This window comes from Trachypithecus francoisi, unplaced genomic scaffold, assembly GCF_009764315.1.
Source record: "Trachypithecus francoisi isolate TF-2019V2 unplaced genomic scaffold, Tfra_2.0 Contig00379, whole genome shotgun sequence".
Lineage (NCBI taxonomy): Eukaryota > Metazoa > Chordata > Mammalia > Primates > Cercopithecidae > Trachypithecus > Trachypithecus francoisi.
Genome location: NW_022680602.1, coordinates 40745 through 53584, shown reverse-complemented (window position 1 = coordinate 53584; position 12840 = coordinate 40745). Strand labels below are relative to the sequence as shown.

The 12840-nt window shown below is 38.2% G+C and overlaps 1 protein-coding gene across 1 annotated transcript; it reads left to right on the top strand.

Moving 5' to 3' along the window:
- Nucleotides 1-1709: 1709 nt before the first annotated feature.
- LOC117083571 (beta-defensin 109) lies at nt 1710-9165 on the top strand. Its single transcript, XM_033211400.1, has 2 exons — nt 1710-1767; nt 8731-9165. The coding sequence occupies exons 1-2, from the start codon at nt 1710-1712 to the stop codon at nt 8934-8936; spliced, it is 264 nt and encodes an 87-aa protein (XP_033067291.1). The 3' UTR covers nt 8937-9165.
- Nucleotides 9166-12840: the final 3675 nt, after the last annotated feature.

The window sequence follows — 12840 nt, the reverse complement described above, 5'->3', positions numbered from 1 at the left end:
AAAAAAACACCAGGGAATTGATTTATAAGAGTATTAACCTTGTGGCATTACTGAAGACCCATCTGATTAGTAGTTATCAAGTAGTCACCCTGGCTAAATATATGGGTTTGATTTTTAATTTTGAAAATGAAAAATATTTTAAAATATATGTCTTACATCCATATCCCCAGGAAATTTTAATCAAGTTTTAAAACTTCCAAATTTAGATAAACTAATGTTTTTTGTTGTTTTGATTTTCACTCAATGAAAATAGAAAAAAAACTAACTGGATAGAACAGCACAGCAGAAGCATTACTTATAGCCAAAAATGGGATGCAACAAGACTGAAGAAGAAAATGCAGGACAGTGCTTTAAAAAGCAGTTTAATGAAAAGTGAGGTCTCCTCAGGATGTCCTTAGGTAGACATTGCAGCAGAACTGCAAAGTTTTCTTTAGAAGGCTGGGGAAGAGAGGAGGAAACAGAGAAGGGGCAAGAGTGGAAAACAGAATGAGGCTCAGAATACCAAACCTTAGTGCTGTCCCTACCACCTTCCTCACTTGATCACTGGGTGATCTTGGGCAAGTTTCTTCCTTTCCCTCAGCTCATTTCCTCATCTGTAAGGTAAGTTACTAGACAAGATGGGCTTTGATGTTCAGTGTAACTCTAACTTATCTTCCCAAAGCAAAGAGCTGGGAAAGACACTGTGCCCACAATATGCAAGACACAAGGTTTACAAGCAAAGAACAAATAAAAACAAAAGACTTTTTAAAACCCCTAATGTAACTTGAATTCTTACAAATAAGCAATGATACATCATACTTTTACAAAGCCCTTCTGTGATTTCATTTTTAAAATCATTTCAAGTTTTATTTTACTTCATATTAAGATAATGGGAGATAAAGTGTTAAATGGGTTCATGCAGGAATATATGTAAAAGACACAAAAATCCAAAATAGGTAATTGTTATATTAGTAGTTCCCTTTACTGAGGGGGAGCAGACAAAAGAATGTTAGAAAAATCTTCATAAAGTGGATTATATAGAATGTGCTTTAAAAGAGTTTGGTATTTTGTTGAGTGGGAAAGAGCAATATGGGGAGTTATTGTTCAAGGGTTAAAGCTGTGCAAAATGAGTCAATTACAGAGATAGGCTCTAAAACATAGTACCTATAGTTAATAATGAGGTATTTTGTATTTAACAATTTGTTAAGAGGGTCGATCTTAGGGGTTCTGACAACAGCAGCAATAAAGGGACATAGGAAACATTTGGAGGTGATGGATATATTATTACCCGGATATTGGTTGTGGTAACAAGAGTAATATATATGTGCAAATTTGCCAAACTATATCCATTAATTATGTACAGTTTTTGTATGCAGTTTTACTTCAGTTCCTACTATATTGCCTGGCAAACAATACTTTATACTTAAAGTAAGAGCAATGATTATTGCATGTACATGTCGAAAATAATAAAGAAAGCAGGTGACAATAAGACATCGTGAGTCTTTTGGAAATAAATAGCATTCACCTGCTTTCTCATCCATTGAGATATCACCACATTTATGTACTTGTGTGTCCCTGGAAGTTTCTTGTGGGAGATTTAGTTATTCTCTTTTCGTTAGGCTCTACTAACCAAGAACAAATCACAGACTCAGACAGCATCATAAAAAGGCCCAGACCCACGATGTCCAGAGACTCCAGGCTCAGCCCACATTGATGCTAGCCCTTCAGCCATGAGACTCCATTTGCTTCTTCTTATTCTCCTTCTTTTTTCAATTCTTTTATCCCCAGGTAAGTTGGTAGCTGATTACTATAAGGTTCTGCAGATTAGAAGGCTCTATCCCTGGCCACACAAGATCCTAGAATCAGTCCTGTGGGTTCAAGAACCTAATATTTACAGCTTCACTAGGATTATAATAGGGAAAAATAGAAAAGAGACTCATTTAGCAGTAGCTCCTGTTGATAAGATTCCATCCATGTTTTTTGATCTAGTGAGTGGATATGATCACGGATGCTGCTGAAATTCAATCCTGTCAGATCAAACTGCCTACATGTAAATTTCCATGCCCCACCAAGGTATCTCAAGATACAAAGTAAGGATACAACAGAACGTGACCTCATGAGATGCCTTTGTGGGACCTGGAAATTTATATGCAGGCAGTTAGATCTGACAGGATTGAATTTCAGCAGCATTTATTATTATATTTGCTCACTAGGTCAAAAGAGATGGATGGAATTCTATCAACAGGAGCTACTGCTAAATGAGTGCTGACAAATCTGAAAGTTTTATTCGAAGAAACAAACAGAAAAATTATAATCCTAGAATAAGTGAAATTATATGAGACTTTTCAAAATAAATTATATTTTACGTGGCTATGAATAAAAAATGATTTGCAAAGTGAAAGTTAGGACTAGAAAGGAGAGTTAAAGGAACTTCAGACAAGTGAATTAATAATAAGTAAAGACACCAAGAAGTGCCGCTCATGGTATATTACAAGTAACCACACAGAAATGGGTAACATCACTTTCAATAGTAAAATGCCTAAAATTTAATGGGCTAAACGTGCATTTTGAGGGCTTTTGGAAAAAAAACAGCATAATAAACCTAAAGAAGATAAAGGGAAAGTTATAAATACAAAATATAAATTAATGAAACAAATGAGAAAAAAACTAATACTTTAAAAACGGTTTTTCATAAAGTCTAATATACTTTATAATAACCTGGCAACACTGGACAAATGAGAACATGCTTAAAATAACTATTGCAGGAATGAAAGGTTAATGTCAAAACAGATGTTTCAGAGATTCAAATAATTTTTTAAAAAATATATTTGTGTATTATATTCCCTCTTTCCTGTGTACTTGGGGATTTTCCTGCTGCAGTTCACTATATCATGTGTCATCAATTGTGATTGTGTCATAAATTTTTATGCTGGTAAATTACTACCATCAGCATACAAATATGCTGTTAAGTATGTCCTTGCTTTTCTTCTGATGCCAGCTGTCATCCTATTTTTTGCTCTAGTTTTCAGCAAAACATCTTAAAATAGTTGTCCATACTCTCCGTCTTCAATTCCTCTCCTCTCATTGTCTCTTAAATAGATCCCAATAGGGCTCTCTCCCCCTTTTTTGATCATGTTATTGACACCATTTTTGTCAAAGTTACCAATAATCTCCATATTGCTAGATCCAATGATCATTTTTCACTACAACTTTAATTGGCCTATTAGCAGCGTTTGACACAAATCATCACTTCCTTCTTCATAGTACACTTTCTTCACTTGGCTTCCAGGACAGCACATTCGCTTGATTCTCAGCCTATCTCACTGGAGCTACCACTTCGGCTTCCTTTGTTTCTTCCTCATCTTTTCCCATCACACTTCTATTGGAGAGCTCCAGAGCTAGTTCCTGATTCTCTTCTCTTCTCCCTCACCACACACTCTGGAGGGGCTCAGCAAGTCTCATCCTTTTAAATTCTCCTTTTGGACCTCCTTTTGAACTCCAGGCTTATAATAAATTATCCAACTGCGTAACTGATATATCTATTTGGACACTTAATTTCAAAAGTAATAGATATCCAAAACTGAACTCATGATTTTCCCCCCATAAACCTCTACATACAGATTTTCTCTTCTTGCAGAATGCCATGGTCAGCACTGGAGCCTCTCTTAGCTCTCCTGTACACTTTCATCCTCAGCAAGCCTCTATCTCTGCACCTCAAGAATCTCTCAGGGCTCCCATGCCTTGCCCAGCCTTGGTGTGAGTAGTGAGTAGCTGCCTCACACTCAGTGAAAGACCAGAGAATCTGCTTCTCTCATCTACCTGCCCTGCCCTGCCTTCAGACCTCATCAGGTCCCTCTGCTTATGCACCTGTGAGAAAAGAGAGTGAAGGGGGGATTGTCTCAGCTTCTCCACCCACTCCCCAGTAACAGATGATTTTCCCTGATTCTCACAGTAAGACCTTTACTTGCACTGACCTCAAATTGCAGCAGTTCCTACATGCCTGTCTCTCAAAAGTGTCTCAGGTAGTTCTGCTCTCCATCCGATCTTACCTAGGAGCACACAAGATAGGTCATGAAAAAACCATTAGTGGGGCTGGGCGCGGTGGCTCAGGCTTGTAATCCCAGCACTTTGGGAGACCGAGGTGGGCAGATTTACGAGGTCAGTGGCTAACACGGTGAAACCCCGTCCCTACTAAATACAAAAAACTAGCCGGGCATGGTGGCATGCGCCTGTAGTCCCAGCTACTCGGGAGGCTGAGTCAGGAGAATCGCTTGAATCCTGGAGGCGGAGGTTGCAGTGAGAGGAGATCGTGCCATTGCACTCCAGCCTGGGCGACAGAGTGAGACTCCAAAGAAAGAAAAAGAGAGAGAGAGAGAGAAAGGAAAGAAGGAAGGAAAGGAGGAAGGAAGGAGAAAGAAAGAAAGAAGAAAGAAAGAAAGAAGAAGAAAGAAAGAGAAGAGAAAGGAAGAGAAAGAAAAAAGAGAAAGAAAGAGAGAGAGAGGAAGGAAGGAAGGAAAGAAAGAAAGAAAGAAAGAAAGAAAGAAAGAAAGAAAGAAAGAAAGAAAGAAAGAAGAAAGAAAAGCATTAGTGAGGGAGAGTGAGTGAAAGTGAGTGTGTTTGGGCCCCTACTGATGATGCTAAACTATCACAAGCCCACACTCAGCCTTTCAACATTAGCTGGAGATTCACTTGTTTTCTTGTTATCTCCATCAAGGGCGGCTTCCTCCTGCTTCTGCTGCTGCAACTCAGCTAGGCACAAAGCATCTATGGATCCATTCTTTTTTCAGCAGGGCTTCAACACTCTGAATTTAAGTTAATTAGCTTTTTTTGAGACCTCAGTTCTGTGTCTTAAAATGAAATCTATGATGTATAGATTATCCAGCTTATTCTCTTTGTCAGGGCAAGAGCATTTTTCTTTAACTTTCTAAATTCTAAACAAAAGTAAAAGTTCACTTCTTTTCAGAATCCCCACGTGTCAGAAAGTGTTACTATTATCATCAGTTTAGTGATATTTATGGAATTACAAGTTGACTCTAATATCAGCTTTTGGGTTAAATTCTTTCTTTCTGATATGTAGCCTTTGAAATTTTATTTGCTGCAGATCTCTTGGTAGTGAACAATTTTAATTTTTATCTGTGAATTTCATATTGTTATTTTTGATCTTGAAAGACAGCATTACTGAGTACCCAATTCTATATTTTATTTTCTCTCAACATTTGTTGATATTAGTTTACTCATTTTTAGTTTTTGCTTTACTATAATAATCAGATAAATATTATTTCATTATAAATTGTCCTTTTTTCAATGTTTGTATGGTCTTGTGTTTGGTTTTAATGTTTTATAATTTAACTAAAGTGAGTTTATTTTTATATCATCTGTTAGAAATATATTCCTTAAATCAATGGATTTATACCTTTCTTAATTTCTTTTTGAGAATCTCTTGAAATGGTGAATCCTTTTACACTTCTCTCCCCCCATATTTGAATTAAATAAATGTTAGACCTTGTGTTTCCATGCTACATTCTGGGTATATCATCTAAACATTTTTTTCTTCACTAGTTATCCTCTTACCTGTGTCTAATATATCATTAATAACTTGCACTTATTTTTAAATTATTTTTTGTTCCAGACCTGCTTTTTTTTTTTTTTTTTTTTTTTTTTTTGGAGACGAGTCTCGCTCTGTCACCCAGGCTGGAGTGCAGTGGTGCAATCTTGGCTCACTGCAACGTCCACCTCCCGGGTTCAAGCGATTCTTCTATCTCAGCCTCCTGAGTAGCTGGGACTACAGGCACCCACCACCATGCTCGGCTAATTTTTATATATCTATATTTTTAGTAGAGACAAGGTTTCACCATCTTGGGCATGCTGGTCTTGAACTCCTGACCTCGTGATCCACCCATCTTGGCCTCCCAAAATGCTGGGATTACAGGCATGAGCCACCACGCCCAGCCAGACCTGCCCATTTTTTGTATCATCTATATTGTTTTACTATTGTTTTTACATCTTTGTAATAGTAGATTGTTTCTTTAAACAATTGATACATACCTGCTTAATTATTTCTCCACATTGACGATTTCAATACATTTAGTTTTAAAGGGTCTAGATATGCTATTCATTTCATTAACTTTTATTCATGGTGTCTTGCTTACCTGATCATTTTTAATACTGAACTCATTGTTCATCCTTAACTTGCCATCATTCTGTGGTGTGAAATGAGAATGCTATTATCCAGACTTCCTCTGTGAAGCTGACTCAATGCGTTAACTCAATATAGAAGTTTCAGCATTAACAAACTGCAATTTCTGATGGCCCAAGAGTCAGTAGTACCATCATTAGCATTACTGATAATAGCAGATCTTCCCAGAAGATCTGGGAAACCCTCACCCCGCTCCATCAGCTATCCAATACAAAGTGCCCACTGCTCAAGCTCCAGTTCACAGACTATTTTTGTGTTTGAAGGAGGAGATATTTTAAGAACTTGCCTAACCATTTTCAGGGATAGAAATGTTTCAAAGAGATCCTCTAAAATACATTTGCTCTATAGCAGCAGTCACTTGAGAGCAGCTAACTTGCAGTCATGGCCAAAAGCCTAAATCTTTCTTTCATTCTTGTCACACCTATTTTGTATCTTTTGGGAATATCTCAGATTCAGATGCATTCATAGTATTCTATGATTTGGGACACTACTATAGATTCTTCAAAATGTGACAACATTCCAATGGCATTTTGGGAGGTATAGAAGGAGAGGAAAAGCAATGGGCCCAAGTCTCCCCTGACTTCTCTTCTTACAATATGTTTCATTGTTCAAAACTTTTACAACTATATTAATACAGCATTGACAATGGGCATTCTTGTTTTCCTTCTGACTTTCATAGGATTGAAGGAAGTGTTTTGCTACGAAATTGCTATATGGGTTGTATTCACACAAATTTTGACTTTGTAAGGGCAATATTCTCCTCATTATTTTTAAATGCTTACCAGAATTCACAGTATTATTTTCAGTTCTCCCTGTTTAAAGGCATATTTAAATAACTTGATGACTTGGATATATTATATATGTTACTCTGCTACAGAAACAGAAAAACCACCACCAAATTATATTCTAAGATACTTTGTACACCAATTGCACTGTCTTTTTTTATCTAAGACATTCAATTCTTCCACAGGTGGGAGCACATGAATTAGCATCATTTACTACTTGTAGCTTTTGCTACAGACTCTCAGACTTATGAAGCCTAAAAGAAATAGAATACTTCTAGCTGGGTTTAAAAGTTACAAATAAACAGAGGAAATATACACTCTTTTGAAAGTACCACTTGAGTGTTATGCATGTATTTGAATATTATGTTGCTAATTTTAATTGCTCAAAGTTAAAGAGCTTAAACCTCCCCCTCATGCATTCCTGAATCACCCATTACTCCCACACATACATTGTTCGATACAGCATAAACCTAAGTAAATAAAGATGTGGCAAAATGAAAAAAATAAAATAACGTTATACCATTCTCATCTGTGAATGGCATCAGTAGACAGATGTGAATAAAAGTAATGTGATTATAATTTTAAAAATCATATTTAATAGGATCCATTTATTATTAAATGAACATTAGGTTTCTTAATGAATAATAAATCTTTGACACAATGAAAACTCTTAATGCAGAGTGAGACCAAAATGAAGGTAATAACTGTTTTTTTCCTAACCCTTGCTTTAGTTGGTCTTTCCACCAGACTGCCACTCTTTTTTAAGGATATTATAATAGCACAAAGCCACCAGCTTTACCATTAGAGAGATCTTCATTAAATTATCTTTGTTGTAATAAAGGTTATCTGGAGGAAATACTGGTCTGGACACAATAATAAATGTTAAGCTTTCTAATATTTTCCACTTTTAGACACAAATTGAAAGGATCATTTATAATGTCAAAAATATACTTTTTTCTAACTAGTCTATCCTATGACTAAGACATTATTAGCAATTAAAGTAGACAGAGCAAATCTAAATGTGGAGAGAAAAAGTAATTTCTACTTATGTTTGAACAGATGAAAGCACGAATACATTGAAAGCCTGAAATATTAGCTTGGAGGAATAAAATCACTTGGGGGAGCAAGAGCAGGGTACACCAGCCTTTAACTCTACACTTCCCCCAAGAAAAAATATACAGATAGCTATGGACAAGCCAAAATAGCCCTGGGAGGGTTCAAGAGACCACTTAAGAAACGACGGCAACACAGTGAAGCCAAAAAAAAAAAAAAAAAGAGAGAGAGAGAGTGAAAGAAAAAAAAACGAATAGCCATATAGAAAAAACAACTGCTGAAATCAGCATACCTGAGACAGCAGAAACATCTTTTTTGGCTAGGAACGAAAAAAGCAGAAAGGGACTATCAGTATCAGCCACAAGGTGGAACCACCATGGCCCTCAGTAACCCACTCTGGCAGAAGACACTGGCATTTTTGCCTCTGGGGTAAGCAACAGCCATTTCTGAGAGAAAACCCAGAGGAAAAGATGAAGATGTACCATCCCCTCCCACATCCCTTTTCCCCCATCAAAAATACCGTGACTGTTGTGCCAAACCAGGATTGGAACTACTACCTTTCTTAATCTGCATGTGTCTCTGACATATGAGCAGCAACCATTTCAAAAGCTCCCACATAAAAATGCTCATACTAAATTTATTCTGTTACTTAAGAGTGTTTATGGATTTACATTCCATTTGTGGACTGACTATCTCACTGGATCTTCTTTCCTGCAGTAAGAGGTGGTTTGGGTGCTGCTGAAGGTCATTGTCTCAATTTGTCTGGTGTTTGCAGAAGAGAAGTCTGCAAAGTAGTAGAAGATCAAATTGGTGCCTGCCGAAGAAGAATGAAGTGCTGTAGAGCATGGTGGATTTTAATGCCAATTCCAACACCACTTATCATGTCAGATTATCAAGAACCCCTTAAACCTAAGTTGAAATGAAACTGACATAAAATAAAAATACATCAAAAGTCAAGTTATTTGCATCTAAAAATATTAAAATATACATATTAAGTACTTCCATCTTGATAACCATCTTGTATTTTCACTTATCAACATAAATGAATAAATACTAATTTCAAATATACCCAATACTATTTCTTTGTGAGTCATTAACAGATCTTAACAAGACCTTTAAAAATGAGAAAACTGTTATTTTTGTTTTCCAAGATGGTGGATTGAAGGCATGGTTAGCCTGCCTCTTGCACTTGGAAAGACAAAATGATGTGCAGAGATTCACACTGAACTTTCTTTCAAGAAGCAACACAGGAACTTCGCAGGAAAATTGAAATAAGCCACAGACCATTTGAAAGAAGCAGCAGGATGCAGCTTACACCATAAGCTAGGCAGAAAATGTTGAGTTTCCAAGGTGTGAGAGGGAGATAGACTGACTCTAAGATACACACTTCCATTGGGAACCCTATCAATCTAGGCCATGGGGGGAGGCCTTCATCCTCCTCAGGGCTGGAGTTGATTTAGTGAAGAGGGGCGAGTATATGAGGAGTGGCATTGGGATGTGCTTGGAGTCTCCAGCACATTCCCAGTTTCTGGTAGGATGGAGGGAAGCCATTTCTGATTCTACCTCAGAGAGGACCTCCCAGAAGTCTGCCAGCTAACTCAAATGCTGGTCACAGGTTGAGAGAACCTCCCAACTGAAATATTTGATAGAATCTTGTGTGGGGACAAACTCCCCAGGCCAGAACTGAGAGGTGAGTGGGACGTGTGATGCAGCAGCAAGCACAGGAGCTGGAAGCGCCTGCTCTGCAGGTGGATCAGGAGGGGTGTGGCCTGAAGGCTGCAGTTACTGTCTCAATAGGAGAGACTTATGGTATGGGTCAGTTTTGAGCTCTGAGTTCAGACTTCTTGAAACTTAGCTAGCTACTCCCAGTGGAACACTGTGAGTGTGAGCCCTGCCTTGCCAAGGGTGTGGGAGCTGGACGGGGCTTACTGCCAAGCTGCTACTCCCCATTCTTCATATGGACTCTCCTTGTACAGAGGCAGAGACAGCTTCACTTCTCTCTGGAAAATTACCCCAGTGGCCCAAGAACTGCCTTCCAATTCCCACTGGAGCTACTGCTTGTCACACACGTAGAGAGCCAGAGCATCACTTTACCTCACCTAGTTCCCACCTGGTTACGCTCAACCACCTATCCTGGTAGATTAACACAAATAACAGAAGAAACTTTTAGAAGCCCTTTGGCTCTACCCATTCCCTGAGATGCCAGAGTACCTCCCATGGGTAACATAAGGTAAGTCCAAATCACACCACTACCACCACAGCTGGCAGTCTTTTGCAAGCACCACCTCCTGGCTGAAGGCCAACTGACACAGTCCATTAGAGCCTCTTGAATTCAGAATATTCAATGTCATGGCAGACCGGGGAGCCTCCTCTGCCCTAATTTGGCTCTCTATCACACATTCATACACATACACACACACGTCACACACACTCACACATCAACCTACTGGCAAACCAAGGTAAAAACACACACACACACACACACACACCTGCTCAATTTAGGCCATTATCCCTGATGAACATCGATGCAAAAATCTCAATAAAATACTGGCAAACCAAATCCAGCAGCACATCAAAAAGTTTATCCACCACGATCAAGTGGACTGCATCTTTGGGATGAAATGCTGGTTCAACATACACAAATCAATAAATGTAATTGATCACATAAACAGAACCAAAGGCAAACACCAGACAATTATTTTGATAGATGCAAAAATGTCTCTGATAAAATTCAACATCCCTTCATGTTAAAAACTCTCAATAAACTAGGTATTGATGGAACATATCTCAAAATAATAAGAGCTATTTCATACAGCCAATATCATATAGAATAGGCGAAAGCTGGAAGCATTCCATTTGAAAACTGGTACAAGACAAGGAAACCCTCTGTAACCACTTCTATTCAACATAGTATTGGAAGTTCTCGCCAGGGCAATCAGGCAATAGAAAGAAATAAAGGGTATTCAAATAGGAAGAGAGAAAGTCAACTTGTCTCTGTTTGCAGATGACATGACTTCATATTTAGAAAACCCCATCATCTCAACTGAAAAACTTCTTGAACTGATAAGCAACTTCACCAAGGTTTCAAGATACAAAATCATTGTGCAAAAATCACAAGCATTGCATTACACCAACAATAGTCAAGCAGAGAGCCAAGTCAAGAATGAACTCCCATTCACAATTACTACAAAGAGAGTAAAATACCTAGGAATACAACTAGGAGTACAAGGGATATGAAGGACCTCTTCAAGGACAACTGCAAACCACTGCTCAAGGTAATAAGAGAGGACACAGATGAATGGAAAAACATTCCATCCTCATGAATAGGAAGAATCAATATTGTGAAAATGGCCATACTGCCCAAACATTATAGATTCAATACTATACCCATCAAAATACCGTTGACATTTTTCACAGAATTAGAAAGAACTATTTTAAACGTCATATGGAATGAAAGAATACCCCATATAGCCAAGACAATCATAAACAAAAATAACAAAGCTGGAGGCATTACGCTAACTTCAAACTGTACTAGAAGACTACGGTACCAAAACAGCAGGCTACTACTGCCAAAACAGACATATAGACCAATGGAGCAGAACAAAGACCTCAGAAATAACACCACACATCTATGACCACCTGACCTTGACAAACCTGACAAAAACAAGCAAGGGAGAAAGGATCTCCTATTCAGTAAATGATGCTGGAAAAACTGGCTTGCCATATACAGAAAACCAAAACTTGACCCCTTCCTTACACCTTATACAAAAATTAACTCAACATGGATTAAAGACTTAAATGTAAAATCCAAAACCATAAAAACCCTAGAAGAAAACCTAGGCAATACCATTCAGGACACAGGCAAGGACAAAGACTACATGACAAAAATGTCAAAAGCAATTGCAACAAAAGCCAAAATTGACAAATCAGATCTAATTAAACCAAAGACCTTCTGCACAGCAAAGAAACTATCATCAGCATGAGCAATCAACCTACAGGATGGGAAAAAATTATTGCAACCTACCCATCTGACAAAGGTCTAATAACAAAAATTGACAAGGAACTTAAACATATTTACAAGCAAAAAAACAAACAACCCCATCAAAAGTGAGCAAAGGATATGAACAGAAACTTATCAAAAGAAGACATTTATCTAACCAACAAACGTATTTTTTAAAAGCTCAACAACACTGATCATCAGAGAAGTGAAAATCAAAACCACAATGAGATACCATCTCACGCCCATCAGAATGGTGATTATTAAAAAGTTAAGAAACAAAAGATGCTGGTGAGGCTGAGAAGAAAGAGGAACGCTTTTACACTGTTGGGGAAACTGTAAATTAGTTCAACCATTGTGGAAGACAGTATGGTGATTCCTCAAGGATCTAGAACCAGAAACACCATTTGACCCAGTAATCCCATTACTGGCTATAAACCCAAAGGAATATAAATCATTCCACTATAAAGACACATGCACATGCATGTTTATTGCAGCACTATATACAATAGCAAAGACATGAAACCAACCCAAATGCCCTTCAGTACTAGACTGGATAAAGAAAATGTGGTACAGGCCGGGCGCGGTGGCTCAAGCCTGTAATCCCAGCACTTTGGAGGCCGAGACGGGTGGATCACGAGGTCAGGAGATCGAGACCATCCTGGCTAACACGGTGAAACCACGTCTCTACTAAAAAAATACAAAAAATTAGCGGGCGAGATGGCGGGGCCTGTAGTCCCAGCTACTCGGGAGGCTGAGGCGAGAGAATGGCGTAAACCCGGAGGCGGAGCTTGCAGTGAGCTGAGATCCGGCCACTGCACTCAGCCTGG